We start from the raw sequence: 20218 nt of genomic DNA, 5'->3' as shown, positions 1-20218 counted from the left end.
GAGTAGTGGTGAGCATGGCACGACCACGACCACCAGAGTAAAAACTGACGTTCAGTACTACGGCGAGTAGTGGTGAGCATGGCACGACCACTACCACCAGAGTAAAAACTAACGTTCAGTACTACGGTGAGTAGTGGCGAGCATAGCATGACCACTACCACCAGAGTAAAAACTGACGTTCAGTACTACGGTGAGCAGTGGCGAGCATGGCACGACCACTACCACCAGAGTAAAAACTGACGTTCAGTACTACTGCGAGTAGTGGTGAGCATGGCATGACCACTACCACCAGAGTAAAAACTGACGTTCAGTACTACGGTGAGCAGTGGCAAGCATGGCACGACCACTACCACCAGAGTAAAAACTGATGTTCAGTACTACGGCGAGTAGTGGTGAGCATGGCACGACCACTACCACCAGAGTAAAAACTGACGTTCAGTACTACGGTGAGTAGGGGTGAGCATGGAACGACCACGACCACTAGAGTAAAAAATTTCATTCTATACTACGGTGAGTAGGGGTGAGCATGGAACGACCACGACCACTAGAGTAACAATTTCATTCAGTACTACGGTGAGTAGGGGTGAGCATGGAACGACCACGACCACTAGAGTAAAAAATTTCATCCTATACTACGGTGAGTAGGGGTGAGCATGGAACGACCACGACCACTAGAGTTAAAAATTTCATTCAGTACTACGATGAGTAGGGGTGAGCGTGGAACGACCACGACACTAGAGTAAAAAATTTCATTCAGTACTACGGTGAGTAGGGGTGAGCATGGAACGACCACGACCAATAGAGTAAAAAATGTCATTCAGTACTACGGTGAGTAGGGGTGAGCGTGGAACGACCACGACACTAGAGTAAAAAATTTCATTCTAAACTACGGTTAGTAGGGGTGAGCATGGAACGACCACGACCACTAGAGTAACAATTTCATTCAGTACTACGGTGAGTAGGGGTGAGCATGGAACGACCACGACCACTAGAGTAAAAAATTTCATCCTATACTACGGTGAGTAGGGGTGAGCATGGAACGACCACGACCACTAGAGTTAAAAATTTCATTCAGTACTACGATGAGTAGGGGTGAGCGTGGAACGACCACGACACTAGAGTAAAAAATTTCATTCTAAACTACGGTTAGTAGGGGTGAGCATGGAACGACCACGACCAATAGAGTAAAAAATTTCATTCAGTACTACGGTGAGTAGGGGTGAGCATGGAACGACCACGACCACTAGAGTAAAAAATTTCATTCTATACTACGGTGAGTAGGGGTGAGCATGGAACGACCACGACCAATAGAGTAAAAAATTTCATTCAGTACTACGGTGAGTAGGGGTGAGCATGGAACGACCACGACCACTAGAGTAAAAAATGTCATTCAGTACTACGGTGAGTAGGGGTTGAGCATGGAACGACCACGACCAATAGAGTAAAAAATTTCATTCCATATTACGGTGAGTAGGGGCGAGCATGGAACGACCACGACCAATAGAGTAAAAAGTGTCATTCAGTACTACGGTGAGTAGGGTTGAGCATGGAACGACCACGACCAATAGAGTAAAAAATTTCATTCAGTACTACGGTGAGTAGGGGTGAGCATGGAACGACTACGACCACTATAGTGCGTTCACACAGCCGTGGCACCTGAGGGATTAGGAGGCCCCAAGGGTTTCCATGGGGTGTCCTAATCCGTCAGGTGCCACGGCAGAGCGTACGGACTATAGAGTAGAAATTTCATTCAGTACTACGGTGAGTAGGGGTGAGCATGGCACGACCACGACCACTAAAGTAAAAATTGTCATTCAGTACTACGGTGAGTAGGGGTGAGCATGACACGACCACGACCACTAGAGTAAACAATTTCATTCAGTACTACGGTGAGTAGGGGTGAGCATGGCACGACTACGACCACTAGAGTAAAAAATTTCATTCTATACTACGGTGAGTAGGGTTGAGCATGGAACGACCACGACCAATAGAGTAAAAAATTTCATTTAGTACTACGGTGAGTAGGGGTGAGCATGGAACGACCACGACCAATAGAGTAAAAAATTTCATTCTATACTACGGTGAGTAGGGTTGAGCATGGAACGACCACGACCAATAGAGTAAAAAAATTCATTCAGTACTACGGTGAGTAGGGGTGAGCATGGAACGACCACGACCAATAGAGTAAAAAATTTCATTCAGTACTACGGTGAGTAGGGGTGAGCATGGAACGACCACGACCACTAGAGTAAAAAATTTCTTTCTATACTACGGTGAGTACGGTTGAGCATGGAACGACCACGACCAATAGAGTAAAAAATTTCATTCAGTACTACGGTGAGTAGGGGTGAGCATGGAACGACCACGACCAATAGAGTAAAAAATTTCATTCAGTACTACGGTGAGTAGGGGTGAGCATGGAACGACCACGACCACTAGAGTAAAAAATTTCATTCAGTACTACGGTGAGTAGGGGTGAGCATGGAACGACCACGACCAAAAGAGTAAAAAAAGTCATTCTATACTACGGTGAGTAGGATTGAGCATGGAACGACCACGACCAATAGAGTAAAAAATTTCATTCTATACTACGGTGAGTAGGGTTGAGCATGGAACGACCACGACCAATAGAGTAAAAAATTTCATTCAGTACTACGGTGAGTAGGGGTGAGCATGGAACGACCACGACCAATAGAGTAAAAAATTTCATTCAGTACTACGGTGAGTAGGGGTGAGCATGGAACGACCACGACCTCTAGAGTAAAAAATTTCATTCTATACTACGGTGAGTAGGGTTGAGCATGGAACGACCACGACCACTAGAGTAAACAATTTCATTCAGTACTACGGTGAGTAGGGGTGAGCATGGAACGACTACGACCACTAGAGTAAAAAATGTCATTCAGTACTACGGTGAGTAGGGGTGAGCATGGCACGACCACGACCACTAGAGTAAACAATTTCATTCAGTACTACGGTGAGTAGGGGTGAGCATGGAACGACCACGACCAATAGAGTAAAAAATGTCATCCTGTACTACGGTGAGTAGGGGTGAGCATGGCACGTCCACTACCACCAGAGTTAAAAATGTCATTCAGTACTACGGTGAGTAGTTGCGAGCAGGTTCTTTATGCAAATGGTTATCTGAAATTAATTTAGCTTTACCAATTAATTAAGCAATAACTCATGTAATGACTCCACTCCAAATTATTATAAAAATAAATTGAAGTTTTGTTATGTAATCAGTGTGGAGTACGTGAATGTACAATACATAATTACCATTTTGCAAAATGTTTTGCATCTTAGTGGACGTAATAGCAACATCATCCGAAGGTATTACAGTTACTGGAATTGGTTGAATGCTTTGACTGTTAAAAAAATTCATCCCAATTTGTTAGTTATTCATACGAGATATTTCAATCGAACATTTCCCAATTACAACTCTCTTCCACATCAAATTGTTATTTGCTTCTCCCTTTATTAAATGTATGAGTTATTAGCCAAAAAATACTTGTTTTAATGGAACTAACTATAAAATAAACAATGGCAGCCAATCTGATTGATTTAATATGAATCTATTAACACAGCGACGTGAACATTATTTTGTTTTGCTTAAATTGCACTTGAAATTTGACCAGTTAATTTTTCAGTAGTTTTGGTCCTTTGAGGTCAGATCCCTAACATAGACTGAGGTCATCAAATGATTTATAATCGAGGATTGCCGCGTATGGTAATATTTACTGACAGCCCAAAGAGATGTTACGACCCTGAGAATACATTACATAGCAATGTTAACTTAAACGACCTCTAAACACATTTCAATTAGTGGATGGTATGTTAAAACCTGTAATTTAGTGTTAGATCACAGGAATTACTGTAAGCTAACCTTCGCGGCTTGGCGGTGACCATCGTGAATGGCTGGCATGTGGCAGGTGCAATGCTTCCGGCTCTACAATGCACGTAAATACATCCAGAATAGAATCATCAGCATGCCATTACAAGAGTGATTATTGATCATTTTACAATTCAGTTTTATATCCCTATCACAATGCTGATAATGATGAAACTTTTGACATTTAAAATTTGTAGATAAAGTTATCGTGGAGAAAAGACTACACTACACTGTCAATCATCCATTTAGTATTGGCAATTTCCTGGCCGGCTTGAAAGATTTTGACGCGTAATACACGAGTAGAAGCAAGATTTTGCAATGTTCACGCATATCTAAGGTCCACCAACACTGATAGCATCTTGAATGGTGAAGATGGCCGACAACACTCCGTTGCCTCACGGTATGAAATATGCGACACGGAAGTCCGATGCTATTGTGTTTATGTTGTGATGCGGAGCATCGGAGAGAGTGTCTTGAACTTGAGGAACAATTCACAGGAAACACAACTGCATATTATTCATAGGTGTTTTAATTTAGTTGAGTTGCTATCCTCGCTGAATAATTTATTGGAGGTTTCCCTAATATCGTCTTGAAAACAATTACAGCTTTTACGTTTAAGGCTCGTAGACTATTAACATAAAAACCTTAGACAACGATTCTTTAATTTGACTAACACCAGTGTATTAGTAAGAAAGTAAGTCTTAGTAATCGTTACTTTATTTAATTTCTTATCAAGCAGTGTTAGTTATTATTAGTCGGGGGGCAAACTGTATTCCGTGGGATTTTTTGTGAAGGGAATTTGTGACTATGTGGAATCTCTTTATTATATGTCACATAATGGTGTAGTACCGGGTGTTTACCCTCAAATTTAGGGGTTTGGTTTTTATGACGTCTTAAATCCAAGATGGCCGCCATGTGTGACATCTATTCATTAAATTTATAATAACTCTTTCCAGAGTAAAATAATCGAATTTTAATTTATACCATTGAATTCAGCTCAAAAAATCAAACATTTTGGTGTTTTGAATCATTGCTCTATGACCATTGGTTACCGAGATATTGAAGGCGGAAAACACAGAACATTGTCCCCATGTTATCCTTATGGGAAAAAAATAAAATTGTATATCTAGCTTATTACTCAGCATATCTTAATAATAATTGGTATGTGGCTTCATTTAGTAGAGATCTACTTGATTATGGCCTAAAATCCCCCATTTTTACATTTCCGTGGCAGCAAACCTGCATACTTACTTCCCATGGTTTTCTTATGGAAAATTTTTTGCATGCTTGTTTATGAACATACGTGTTGAGAAATGTTAATGTGTGGCCCCATTTTAATTATTTATTGAAGCATTTGCAATTCGTTGAGTATACATGTCTGCTGCTACGGGGGTATTGTAGCTATAAATAAATTACAGGTATTAGAAAATAAAATAAAATTAGACTATAGTTGTGAGGCAAATGTAATTTTGTAGGATTTTGAATTAAGCAATTGTATGATTGTTGGCAATAGATAGCTAATGACATGTCTGAAAGTGTGGCCAAGCTGGTGTTTTCGGCCGCCATCTTGGATCCGCCATATTGGATATTAATAACTATTTTTATATAATGCTAGTGTTGTGACACATCATTATGAACTAGATTTTCACGCTGATTTCAATGCTGAAATATGTTTTTAAATATCTTTTTTCGTTTGGAAGAGATATTTAAATAAAAACTCTCCCTCATATATTTCTTACGGACGTTTCGTAAGGTCATCAGTGTTACAATTTTTAGACGTGGAACCTCTTAGTCTTATATGCCTCATCACACATAATTTACTTTGTACTTACACCAAACAAATGTTGTAACCCTGATGACCAGCCCTGTATGTCTTTAATTGCTTTAACCAAAGACAAATTTCAAAATAAAAATAATTATTAATGTTAAATAAAGGTCCATGATCAATTTTCAATTAGTCAGATTTCATTTAGTGATTAATAAAATTTCAAACCAAACATTTACTGAGTAATTTGAGACTAGAATGAACCTTTTGACGTATTAACAACCCGAGATATAAATCTTTTAATAAAAACTGATTTGGAAAAATTTTAATTTAATATTGTGTTGTGGTTCATAGCTCAACTCTAACTCATCCGATTTTACTGATCAATAGCTTAAATAAAAGCTCTTACATCACTGAATACTTTAAGACTAGAACAAATTTCAAGCGATAATAAGAACTGGATATATGAGAAAAATAATCTGAAAAATAATCAAAGTACAAAACGTCGGTAAGAAACGTATGGGGGGGGGAGTCTTCATTTCAATATATCTTCAAAACTAAAAACGATATTTACAAACGGTTTTCGGAATTGAAATTAGCGTAAACATCTACTTTATAATAATGAGTCACAACACCAGCATTAGATTTAAAAAATTGTATTAATATCCAATATGGTGGATCCAAGACGGCGGGCCAAAAACACTAGCTAGGCCACACTTTCAGACAAAACACCCGGTAGTATGGTAGTACACAATTCTATATGTCATTACCTATCTATCACCACCAATCATACAATTGCTTAATACAAAATCACAAGAAATTACATATGACCCCGAACTATAGTCTATTTTATTTTATTTTATACCTATAATTTGTGAGATTTTTTTTATTGGTACAATACCCCCGTAGCAGCAGACCTGTATACTCAACGAATTGCAAATGCTTCAAAAAATAATTAAAATGGAGCCACACATCATCATTTCTCAAAGTATGTTCATGGACAAGCATGCAAAAATATTGACCATAAGAATACCATGGAAAGTGAGTATGCAGGTTTGCTGCCACGGAAATGAACAAATAGGGGATTTTAGGCCATAATCAAGTAGATCTCTACTAAATGAAGCCACATACCAATTATTATTAAGATATGCTGAGTAATAAGCTAGATATACAATTTTATTTTTTCCCTATAAGGATAACATGGGGGTAGTGGGGTCTTGCTTGGGGACAATGTTCTGTATTTTCCGCCTTCAATATCTCGGTAACCAATGGTCATAGAGCAATGATTCAAAACACCAAATTGTTTGATTTTTTGAGCTGAATTCAATGGTATAAATTAAAATTCGATTATTTTACTCTGGAAAGAGTTATTATTAATTTGTTGAATAGATGTCACACATGGCGGCCATCTTGGATTTAAGACGTCACAAAAACCAAACCCCGCAATTTGAGGGTAAACACCCGGTACTACACCATTATGTGACATATAATAAAGAGATTCCACATAGTCACACATTCCCTTCACAAAAAATCCCACGGAAGCTGGATATGTGCAGTTTGCTCCTGGACTATATACTTTGTACATATGTCCACAGAGAGGTGTGGTAGTAATGCAAAATTTTTATCTAGCTTATAAAAATAACATAGATTAATTTTGGTAATATTTTGTCATTTTTCTCATCAAATTATTTATCGAAAATTATTTAAAGAAGAAGTCAATCACAAAACTAAATGACTAGTCTCTTATGTCAGAATTTACATGACTGTTCCATGAAAAAGTCGTCAGGCCTACTCATAGCTGTAGTATAGTATTTAGATATTAGAAAGGTAAGCTATTTGTTTTTATTATTATCTCACGATAAAATTTTAAATTCGACCCCAAAATCTACCTAATTGAGTAGCATAAAAATTTAAATCAAGTAATATAACAAAATAATATTATTATAAGCACTAATATTACTCGTATATTACTTAATCTTTACTTAAATGCATTGCCACTTGTAAAACCCAGTGAAAGGTAAGAATATTTTGTCTTAAACAGAATAAATTGGGATTCTTGCCTTATCAATTCTAGATATCGTCAGTTGAACTTAGATGGCTCTTATAAATCTTTCGTAATGGCTTCTGGTATCGGTGCTAAATCGTTTAAAAGCTTTTAAATAAATAACGTATACGCCAGAAACACATTAGAGAGAAACGCAGGGAAAACATGATAGACCCATATTTTTTAAACAGAGTTCAATAAAGTAATGTCTATTAAATTTTATGATATATGGAGAGCTATTACATATTATATTACAGAATTTTTTTATTTTCCCCCTGAAGGATTCCAAGATTTCAAGATATTCTTCTAGCAATAACAAACAATAAAATAATTACTCCAAATACTGGTAACGAAATTTTCATTTAGCATTAAAACGATTAAAAACCCTAAACATCTCCTATTACCTCCTGATTGCTTATAAATCATCATCATGCTTATAAACCATAAAGCGACATACAATTGATGAGAAACCTCTACCAATGTATTGGATTTCATTAGTAACATTGCACGTAAACATTGGAATGGCCAATAACAATAAACATGGAAAATAATAATGTTGATCATCTAATTTAATTCAATTTAATATTAACCTTTATCACCACTGTTCTTAGTTGTAATATTTAAAAATTCAAAAATTGTAAGCACAAAATCCTCTTGAATCCAATGTATGGAAAATAATACTTTTATTAAACAGACTTTTGCATAGATCGTGTGCCTAAGCAAGATAATGGTCTCAATAAGTCCAGCTCACTGCCACCAACGTTCACGAACCCTCAACATTACTGCCAAGGACACACGTGTTGCTTCACAGTATCGAGGGAACACATTCGGTGCCAAATAAGACCCGATCGAACTCATTTCCATTTGTAACTCATGCAAAGTTCCTTTCTTCACGATCACGAGTTTTGTAAATTACTGGGTCCGCGTAACCACATTAGGCTCCGGTGACCACCGACCTGCATGCGTAATACGACCCCACGACCCTCTGCCTGCCTCTTCATTAGGGGCACTTCGTGTCGGGGGTCTGTTTTAACTGAAATATAATCATATACATAAAAGCTAATTATATATTTCTCGTAATATACACAAAGGATGTAGACTCACAGTTCATTTCTTGATGCTGTATATTGTATCAAAATGAATGACATTTTTCTCTAAGCTCCGAAGCGTAAACTACTTAACACATACTTTAAATATAATATTTATCCTACAAGAGTACATTGGTTGTGGGGATTTAAATGAATAACCATCCCAAGTGTGAGACTCTCGGTAAAACACATTTATTTGCCTTAACATTTGCGTAATAATTATGTAACTACAGTGTTCTCCGTAATTATTAGAAGCGTGACTAAAATATGCTTTTATAAAACGTTTCGAGTTTAGTTTAAAACGTTTAAAAATGTTACACAATTATAATCACCACACAATTTATATACTACTCATATATTTATAACAGATAGGTAGTAATAACTTAAGTTAAATTATATTGAATGGTAATGTCCTACCTTAGTTGCGCAATATGCGTATGACAATCCACAAAACAAGATGGCCACGACAATGTGCCACGAAATTCCTCTGTTTGTATCCACCATCTGTAAAGGGAAAACATAAATCAATTAATTGGCAATATATGTTAAAATTAACGATCTTTTTATATCACAAGGAAATGTTACTTTCTTATATTTAGCTCTTATATATTTTGGTAGTTAATATTTGTCTATTCGAATATGTGCTTCACTACAGTATTATTGTAAAACCGTATGTTACCACAGACTTTAATCGGTGATATTATTTAAATGATTTTTTTAGGACTGTAAATTCCAAAGCAATAACTAACAAAGGTATAATTACATACAATTTACCAAATAATGCCACGATTTTATAAAGTTTATCGTAACTATAACCTTAGTTATAATAAGTTTATTGGTTTTATGATGACCGGTGGGCCTAAACGAAATCGGTCTTCATTGTAACATATTTTATGTACGTTTAGCGTCTTATAAATTATTTTAAGTTATATAAGTCTTGTAAATAATTTACTTTATAAGTTTAGATACATGGCAAGTCTTTGAAGACGTATTTTATTAGGTTGGTATACGAACAACTAAATAATGGTAAATGCAAAGTAATACATGTATGCGTTATGTAAATCTTGTCGTTGATATCGTATAAAATGCTCAACTGCAGAAGCGGTTATGCAACACTTGTTAACAGCTGGGAACAGTTCAGCGAATTATTCAGAACAATGGAACAGATTCCCAAGAAAGAGATTACGGGGTTCCAGCACCAACTACGAGCCATCAAAAGATCAATCTAGGTTAACTGGGGCTCAGCTCCCATCGGAATAATAAACAAACTGCTGCGAACGTACTGCGGCTCAAACCTACATTTCGTGTTGTTAAAGCTAGATAAATACGGAGAACTGTTAGTTACCATTGTTTTAAAATGTTTAGTTTGAAAAAGATTGTATTTAAATTTTCAATGAAATATTCAAATCTGAATTTACTGCTTGTTTGAGTGTAAATAGAAAATATTATGTTGTTTGTGGAGAGGATTCTAAAACTTTGGTTTTTTAAGTGTAAATTCATAATCAACCAAAACAGTTAATTGAATTCAGTACAAAAAAAGTAATTGCAATTAGGTAACTGTTTGATGAGCGTCATTAGGGGTAATTTAATACAACGGGAGGACAACACGTGGTGTCACCTTCCGTATAATCACTCTTGTAAAGGGAGTGAGATACGTTAGCTTTTTACTTATTTATAGAAAACGTTTATATGATATAGCCTATGATATATATTAATACACTAGACATTAGCGTGTTTTAACGCAGACAACTACAATTTTATTATATGTCGGTTCCTTATACAGTAATCTTCAAGCAATATTGTGGATTAATCATGATTGAGCTTTATTTCGTTTTAATCAATGGTTGTTTTAATAAATTTCGAATTAATGAAACAGTTTAAACATACAATTCAATTTTAACCATTACTTTTGTCTATGATATTAAAACTTTATCCATTAAACAACTAACGTATTATTGGTTGAAACTGTGTTAACAAGTAATACCGGACCAAGTTAGGAGGTATAACGACGTGTCATTGCCTCACAACGACCAAGCTCTCCACCCGTCGTTACCTACACACTACACAGCAAGTGTCAAGTGATTCCTCTAGCACTTGAACGTATCATTGGTTGAAACTGTGTTAACAAGTAATACCGGACCAAGTTAGGAGGTATAACGACGTGTCATTGCCTCACAACGACCAAGCTCTCCACCCGTCGTTACCTACACACTACACAGCAAGTGTCAAGTGATTCCTCTAGCACTTGAACGTATCATTGGTTGAAACTGTGTTAACAAGTAATACCGGACCAAGTTAGGAGGTATAACGACGTGTCATTGCCTCACAACGACCAAGCTCTCCACCCGTCGTTACCTACACACTACACAGCAAGTGTCAAGTGATTCCTCTAGCACTTGTTACGCTGACCATTAGTTCTAGTGTTAACAAGTAAGACCGGACCAAGTTAGGAGGTTGAACGACGTGTCATTGCCTCACAACGACCAAGCTCTCCACCCGTCGTTACCTACACACTACACAGCAAGTGTCAAGTGATTCCTCTAGCACTTGAACGTATCATTGGTTGAAACTGTGTTAACAAGTAAGACCGGACCAAGTTAGGAGATAGAACGACGTGTCATTGCCTCACAACGACCAAGCTCTCCACCCGTCGTTACCTACACACTACACAGCAAGTGTCAAGTGATTCCTCTAGCACTTGTTACGCTGACCATTAGTTCTAGTGTTAACAAGTAATACTGGACCAAGTTAGGAGATAGAACGACGTGTCATTGCCTCACAACGACCAAGCTCTCCACCCGTCGTTACCTACACACTACACAGCAAGTGTCAAGTGATTCCTCTAGCACTTGTTACGCTGACCATTAGTTCTAGTGTTAACAAGTAATACTGGACCAAGTTAGGAGATAGAACGACGTGTCATTGCCTCACAACGACCAAGCTCTCCACCCGTCGTTACCTACACACTACACAGACCGTGTCAAGTGACTCATCTAGCACTTGTTACGCTGACCATCAGTTCTAGTGTTAACAAGTAATACTGGACCAAGTTAGGAGGTATAACGACGTGTCATTGCCTCACAACGACCAAGCTCTCCACCCGTCGTTACCTACACACTACACAGCAAGTGTCAAGTGATTCCTCTAGCACTTGTTACGCTGACCATTAGTTCTAGTATCTAATGGCGTTGTAATGGTGGTGAAAATGGGTTTCAAATGTCACCGCATCACCCACACGGAACTGAATTAGAGAAACCGCGATGACGATTGTATTGTTGTAATATCGTCGCTAGTGGTCTTTGGTTTATTGGTATGCGAAAATTGTGGTTTGCAATCGCGTTAGAGCACTGTTTGCTCCATTATTAAATTTTAATAGAAATATGGTCAGATATCTGTTTAAAAGGTTATTGCTTTAAAGGGTTTTTATAGATCCTTGTTTTGCAGAAATCTATGCGTTATCGTTGATTTAATGGAAAGTTTTACGGGGATGTTTTGACGTGATCATAAAATAGCTGTAATATACATTTATATGGTTAGTTAAAATTTAATATTTAATATTTTTAGTCAAATAAAAAAAAAACAATTTTGGATATTTTTCATCCGAATTTATTCCCTCCCAATAAAATCCTGCTCTGAATAAATGAAAGCGTTGGGTGTACTCTTTTATAAGGGAAGATACAAAACACAATAAGCTGTATGTTTCAGAACTCATCCCCGTATTTTTTCGCACTGAATCAAATTGATTAATGTTAATCACTATGTATAGAGAAACAAAATATTAGTTTACTCACCCCTAAGCCCTTCTCTAAACCCAAGTAATATAATTGGATTAAAAAGAGAAATCCCGTTTGGTTAGTGGGTAATAAATTGGTGCATCGTTAATTAATAATCTATCCATTGATGTGGATATATTTGCATTGTTTGTTTTAACCAATAAACCGTATTGAATTGGTTTCTATTCAAACATGAAATTGACTAAATGTGGAACATTCACACACTAATTAAATCGTTGCAGTAAGTAAGTAGCTGGAACGTATAGAGTGCATCAAATGTGGTCTAAAATACGTAAACAGAAAAGTACCTCAGTAATAAACATTTTTTTTACATTATACAATAGTACATTTTTATTGAAACATTCTAATATCGAAAATTGGGGTTCTATTTTACAAACCAATTGGGCGGTCAAGGAGTATATAACATAATAAGGCGTGTCTTTATATTTTCAACCTTATAAGGAGGTTATTTTTACTGAACGTAAATTTACGAAATTTGTATATTAGTATTACATTTTTTTCAGTAATAAGCACCACAAAATATTGTGGGATTGAAAATAGTGGTAAAACGTTAAATAAATAAAAATGTCTTTACCTATGAGATGCTCACTGATAAGCATCTATCACATTTGACGGATTGCAATCACGAAATTGATATGCAATTAGTGCATTAGGACTGGACCAGTTGCAATGCTGAGGAGCAGCGCCGATTTCCCCAGAGACCCTTGTGTAACCTCACATCAATCGCGACTGATTCTGGGGTCAAGTGATGGGGATCGACTTGCAAGTGTCAAAACCAACAGTGTCGCAAGTCAATGACCTCTCTGTGTGTGTGTGACAATCATGCGTCTGTGAGTGTCTTGCAAGGTAGTCATTACAAGCGCAGGTCCTGTGTGTGGCTCTCACATCACATTGCACCACTTCACATTTGTGTTTGAACACAATACCTTCTCCCTGTCATACTTGATGGAAACTGTTTAGTATTACTTTAAGAAATCTACTCATATGCAAAGATACATACGATTGTGAAGTGGTATATGCTCAAATAAATATTTTTTTAGAACAATAAATCCTTAGCCTATATAAAATCCAATGTATGCTTGTCGTTCGTCGTTTTTTTATCCTTTATTTGCGTGAAAGTGGCTGAAGGGAGCCCCTCGGGATGAAGATGATGACGTAACTGTTTCTCGCGAGCGAGATCAAATTCGTCTGCTTCTTTCTTTGCTGGCGTGTGATGGTCAGCCATCGGTGTTCATGGCGTAGTGGATAGAGTACTCGGCTGATGTGCAAGAGGTATCTAGATTGAATCCCGTCAGTGACACTTAACTCTTTGTCCAAGATTTTGCTTAGAATGCCATATCTTCTTAACTGTACATCTTTTATTAGAATTTGAGGCATTTATAATGTTATTTTATGAACAGAATTTAACCTTCATTCGATTTTTTCATTATCATCAAGTTTGGTTAGTTAGGTTAGGTTATGACAGTAACTGCCAGTAACTGACAGGCTTTTCATCCCGAGAGGCTCCCTTCAGCCGCTCCGTTTATGGGTTACCAAGTGGCCATCCGATCGTAACGAAACTCTGGAAACTTGTTCTATACACCCCCAGAGGGTTTGTGTGGAATAAAATTTGGTAAAACTCCTCAGTGCTCTGCCACAGCGGCCTTTAAAGTTCCCGTGTTATCCTTTCGGGAAAAAATGTTTGTTTACAATTGAACATATGAATACCTTTTGTTTTAACACTAACAACTAAGGGAACAGCTGGTTATATTTATTTGGTTGAAATGAAAAAAAAATTATAATTTTGAGGCTTAAAAATTAGTGTTTTACTGCATAGCACTTTTTGTAATCGTGTAATGAATTTAAAAATCAAGATATGTAGGCCTACACTAATTTTGTTTTGGTTTATAAAATCTGTGTTTCTCTGCAACTAAAAATAACGCGTCCAGAGTATCAATGTCAAAGGAACGATTATTTGCAATCGGATTTCTTCTAATATGTCAATGTATGGTACCTGCCTTCCTCATTTGTGATTGTTAATTACTTTATGATTATTTATAATGGGTGCTCAAGAGAGAAGATCAAAAGTTCTTGATAAGTTTAATCACGTCCATCCCTACAGGCTCTTATTGTCACAATCATGCTATTGCAGATGTTAAGTTGAGACAAGCTGTCTACCCGAAGGGGTTTAAGGAACAATAACTGAGCCGGTCCTATAAGAGATACGACCATTTTTACGAGAGAAATCCATCTAAACCAAATTTTGGAAACATACAAAATAAAGTTGAACGTTTATAACTACATAAACTCTTAGGTTAAATAAAAGTATTTACATAAATTTATTATTATTTTATTGGTAGAGTATCTAATTTTGATAAACGCCTAATCTTCCAACCATAGTAATTTCTTAAATAATTTTACCAACATAAAAAGTATGCATCATATTTAAGCAACAGTTCGGATTTAGCCGCAATCAAAGTCAAGATGAAATTATTGTTTTTCAGTGACTCAGAAGTTGATTGTTTGGATCTTGACCTAGCCAAGTGTGTTGGTAAGTGTTGTAGCCAAACATTTGCACCTCGCCAGAGCCAGACACGCTTGGCTGCTTAGTGAAGAGTACAAACACTTGTAATGTAGCTCAGTGCACGCAGCTGACGTGTTACAGGTGCTCTTAGCTTTCAATGAACATGTTTACTCTACCCTCATGTTGATAGGCCGCACACTCACTACGCTCAACACCAACAACCCCAACACGATATCGCCAAACAAAGCGAATCGCGGGACACTATCCTGCCTCACTGCGTTGTCTACCAGAGACTTTGATTTGTAGTAGAGAATGTTCAAGTGAGAACTGGATAACATGTTTTTTTCGGATTAAAAGAGCTTTGTATAGTGTTCAAGGTTACATAAATAAGAATTTGGACGAAATAATTAATAGTACAGGTGGAAATAGGTATACGAGCAGCATTATTGAAAATAGTAAACATTCAAAAATAATGAAGCAGAAACAGGATAGCAGTAAGCTATACCTTATTCCATTTAAGTAAAAAAACATTAACATAATTGTTATCTTTCTCTGCGATATCCTAGTTAAATAACTATGATATGTTTTTAGATCTGTATGCATTACGTTACCTAGAGCTCTAACTCACATACAACATAATTTTCGAGAAATTAAAATGAAATTATTAATTATTTAAATTGTTTCTGAAAATAACACTGTACACATTAAACTTTACCAATACGCACTAATAGCAGTTGCCGCAACTTCTAATTACAATTGTACTGGGCTCTTCCACTCAATTAATTTAACTGTCTGTCGATTCCCAACACAGTGATGCTGCTGGAACTGTTCCCACAGCGTTAAGCGTTACAAGCAAATCTCAAAAGCAATTATTCCCCGGCCAGTTTACAATCAGAATCAACTTTAATTAAATTCAACTAACAATTAATCAAAATATGACAAAACCAAATAATTCCGTCTTTCAAATCAAATAAAAAAAATGTGTAACATTCAATAATTAATATATAGTATATTTAGCGGCATGAATAAGAGTTTAAGTGTTTTTTTTTGTGTTTGTAACACAGATGTTATAAAATTAACTGAAAAATTAGATAAAATACTATCCATTCACTTAAACAGTAATATCAATAATACATTTGTGTGTAATCATTAGAAAATTAAAGTAAAAAAGAGATATTAAGATACCTCCGCCGCAGCAAACCTGCAGACTAAGCGAATTTTAACTTGTCTGATTACATTTTTACTGAAATATTTCCACGAATAAGACATATTTATTCCCAATTCAAATAACACTAGTGCGCCTGTTGCTCGAATTGGAGCAATTGCAAAGTAGTAATAATTTGCAAACAGTAATAATTTCCGATGACTTAAAAGAGTCAACTCAAAGATAATGTAACTAATGAAATTACTCATGATGTACATAATCTCATAAAGATTCAACTGTAAACAGTTTCACAAAACATTAAAAAAATTGGGCTTCTGGATTGATATTCCTAATCATTTGTTTAACAATCAATCACTCCACTCCAGTTATCGTAACTGAAAACGAACTCACTCTGAAAACGAACGCTCTTGTGTATCATGTGTTTACTGAATTATTCGTCTGTTTAAGTAAACAAAATCTTTTCTTCATTAGAAATACATTATGATTTCGATGGCCTGTGGGGCAGAGCCCGAGGACTTTTATTACATGAATTGGTGAAAGGGGGCGTCTACACAGAAAATACTTAATTTTGACACATCGTTTGTTAAATTCCATCCATTATTAACGGAGGAGTAGTGATCGTAGAAATTGCCTTCACGTATTATATATAAGGATTAGATTTAACGAGTGCTTAGGTTTGCTGCTACGGGGAAGGTGAACCGTGTTTTTGACCATACGTCATCAGTATAGGATGAAATAAATACGTTTGCCAAATGTTATCAACATATATCCATAAACAAGTAAACTACAACAGTTTTAATTTTCTCAATTTTTAGATTACACTTTTTTTAATTTCCTCCGTGACCGTTAGGCATACAACAGAGCATCAATATACTATTTTTTAAGCTCTACAAAATGGTTTGGAAAGAAATTGAAAAAATCATTAGGAAACAGTTTTTATGGTCAAAAATAGAAAAAACCCATTTTACCCCCATAAAACACCCCATAAACCCCAGTTTCCGTGTTCCGATTATGCTGGTTCACGAACTCGTTCGAATAAACACGTTTGTACCAAATTTAATCAAAATCGGATCATTTTTGCTCGAGTTATCGCGCTAACAGACAGAATTTCGCTAAAAGGACGGTGACTGTTAATGGTCTTAAGCAAACAAGATTCCCCCCAAAAAGAAATATGAAAATATTCATTTTAGCAAATGAAAGTTTGTTCTAAGAATTAGTCTTATCCTGAAAACTAGGAAAAAGAATTTTGAGTATTGTTATTATTTAAGCGTTGATCCCTTAAAATCAGTGGACAGGACAGTCTCTGTTTCAAACAATTGGTATTTTATATGGTGCATAATGTCGTATACCTTGATATAATTTTTCTTCATGGACTTAAACCTTTCTTTGAGTATTGTTTTAAATATATGTTTGTTTCAGTTGTTTGTTTAGGAAAACTAGTTAAGGAGTTAAACTACTTAACTAATTTGTTTAATTAAAATAAAGCAACAGTTTTCTGGTATTTTAATGCTCCTAAAATTGGGGAGCGAGCTGGTCTAGTTTTAGAGCTCGTGGCTTCAGAGCCCAAGGTCCCTTGTTCAAATACCACCAATTAAAAAATGAATTTTATCCATGTGATAATGCTGTGAACTTCTAAGACTAGCCTGAAATAATGTGTAAAATAATGTGTTGCGGGTCAGAACCTGGCGTCCTAAGATAAAGGTGGGACATAAAAACCCCTACTCCTAAAATATATTACTCAATTAACCTTAATATGGGTATAACGTACGGTACATCAATAATAAATCTCATTATAAAACAAAGTCATCATAAAATACAATTTATAAAAGAGAAAAAACAACTTTTATTTCAACGAGATTGTTCACTTAAGTAATGACGATAGAGCCCGAGAACACTATGCTGAGTTTGAATAATAAGCGTCTTGTTATAAGAAGCAAAGGAAGAATGAAATTTGTTTTCCAAGTCGATGAGAAAGCTAATAGAAATATGAGATTTCATTAATAATGTATTACTAGGTAAGAACTGTAATCTTTTTGCAAATAAAACATGAGCATCATCAAATTAATTTTATTAAAATGCGTTTCTTTACTGTGTTCAATATTCTTTTTAATTTTATATGAATTTACTTTTACTACTTTACTTTTATAAAAACTGCTGTAATCTTTTTACTTCTTTTATTAGTTCACAATGCACACTTAACTACAACAATAGATGATAATCATAAATGTATTATGTAATGTTTTACTCGTCAAGGTTGTATGGTAAATGTACAGTTTTATAACACAGCTTGCAAAAAAGTTACTTAGAGCTAACATTCGGAAAAGTTGGTAAACGCTACAATAAAGTATTAAAAATTTAAAGGAAATAAAAATTGGTTACATTAAAATATAAAACAAACTTAACCCTAATTACTTCTTAAAAGGGGTTTTTAATCAATCGCGTTAACTTACTTCATAAATGTAACCGTAGAAAAAATCTTACTGGAGTTCTAAATAATATTTTCTACTACTGGTACTGTGTATCAAAATAAGTTATTGTAAACTATAACAAAACCCAACAGACAAAAATATTTGTCACACATTACAATAATTGGTACTATAGTAATTAACTATAGTTCAACACACAGACAGAATTTAAGAATTTCAACATGAGTGTACACTCGGAACCATAGAACTATACGAAGCACGTGTACATACGTTGGCAGGAAGGCGGCGCGGCGGAGCGGGAAGATGACTCTCACTACAGCGCGATGCACAACACTGAGACTACTGACTGAGGAGAGCCAGGGGGGCGAGTACCCGGTGGAGCAGAGTGGAGGGACATCTCCGTGACCTCCGCCAGAACTGTAGCATCACCCGACCTTGACATTCCGGGTATTCCGGGTCTGGTAATGGTTGCGTTTACATAAACTCTCCTGGGTGCGACCCTTGTGGCTTGGCAATCTGATGAGGTTACACGCCGCACAGATATGTACTCAAGTTTGGGCATCGGACATTATAACTGAGGAGATTATAAGCTATGGAAGGCAACTCTTATGTAGGAGTACATCCATTAAACAATTTAAGATATATTACAGGTAATTGTAGATATTATGTCCATTTGAACTTTTTACCTTGTGCTTTGTGGAGAGAAAATTTATGGAGAGAAGGATAACACTTTTAATAAACAAAATATGATGGAGTTGACAGACCGACAAATTTATATTTGCGTTATGTTTAGTTGTACAGTATCATGTTTGTATAAAACAAAATACTGTTAATTTTTAAGATCTTCTGAAGCTACACTGTTATTTACTAAAGGAAAAAGATCTTGTACTTAAACAAAACATGACGCTGTTATCAATGTACAAAATATATCCGTACTAGTACTACTCTATAAAAATCCCAAATAAAAAGTTGAAGTCGATAAGAGAGGTTGATAATAACGTTTAATTTGTAAATTGGCTTATTCAATGAATGCTATAGTAAATTCAGGACGAACTTGTGAAAATAAATAATGAGGCCGTTAACAAAATGCACAATTTATTCATTTGCTGTAATGTGTTGGGACATATAGACGTCAAAGTAGCTTTTAGAGGTAAACATTGGGATCATTTTATAAATTGGCTGAAGCAATACTATCAACTACAACATGAAAAAGCATATACCCCTAGGAATGGCTTAAGTTGCCGTTGAAACTCATATTGTTAATTAAAACCAAACAAAACCAACCGACTTTCTGGTGATTTAGGACTTAGTTTGTTATTACGAATATTACATGGTGTATGCGGTTTTTGCTTACACATATGTATCACTGCGCGAAGTTAATTAAATAGAGATGACTTAAGTGAATGAATAAACAAGAGGATAGAGTTGTTCAGAGTATTATGCAAGTTCTGCATTCGAGAAAAGCAGACATTTTAATAGAACCTCCTCGTTACTTAATACAATGTTATGAAACATTGCTTAACCGATGCGGGAGACAGTAT

General features: G+C 35.9%; 1 protein-coding gene across 1 annotated transcript in view; it reads right to left on the bottom strand.

Moving 5' to 3' along the window:
- Positions 1–19052, bottom strand: part of LOC128987807 (uncharacterized) — a 99567-nt gene extending 80515 nt beyond the window's left edge. Inside the window, exons 1-2 of the mRNA XM_054408835.1 lie at positions 18948–19052; positions 9207–9293 (exon numbers count right to left, since the gene is read on the bottom strand). Of these exons, the coding sequence (XP_054264810.1) occupies positions 9207–9293 (87 nt within the window). The 5' untranslated portion in view covers positions 18948–19052. The remainder of the gene's footprint in view (positions 1–9206; positions 9294–18947) is intronic.
- Positions 19053–20218: the final 1166 nt, after the last annotated feature.

Source organism: Macrosteles quadrilineatus, unplaced genomic scaffold (assembly GCF_028750875.1).
Source record: "Macrosteles quadrilineatus isolate MER2022 unplaced genomic scaffold, UCM_ALF_1.0 Scaffold_2__2_contigs__length_208266976, whole genome shotgun sequence".
NCBI lineage: Eukaryota > Metazoa > Arthropoda > Insecta > Hemiptera > Cicadellidae > Macrosteles > Macrosteles quadrilineatus.
The sequence above is the reverse complement of the archived record's forward strand: the minus strand, read 5'-3'. Positions and strand labels throughout refer to the sequence as shown.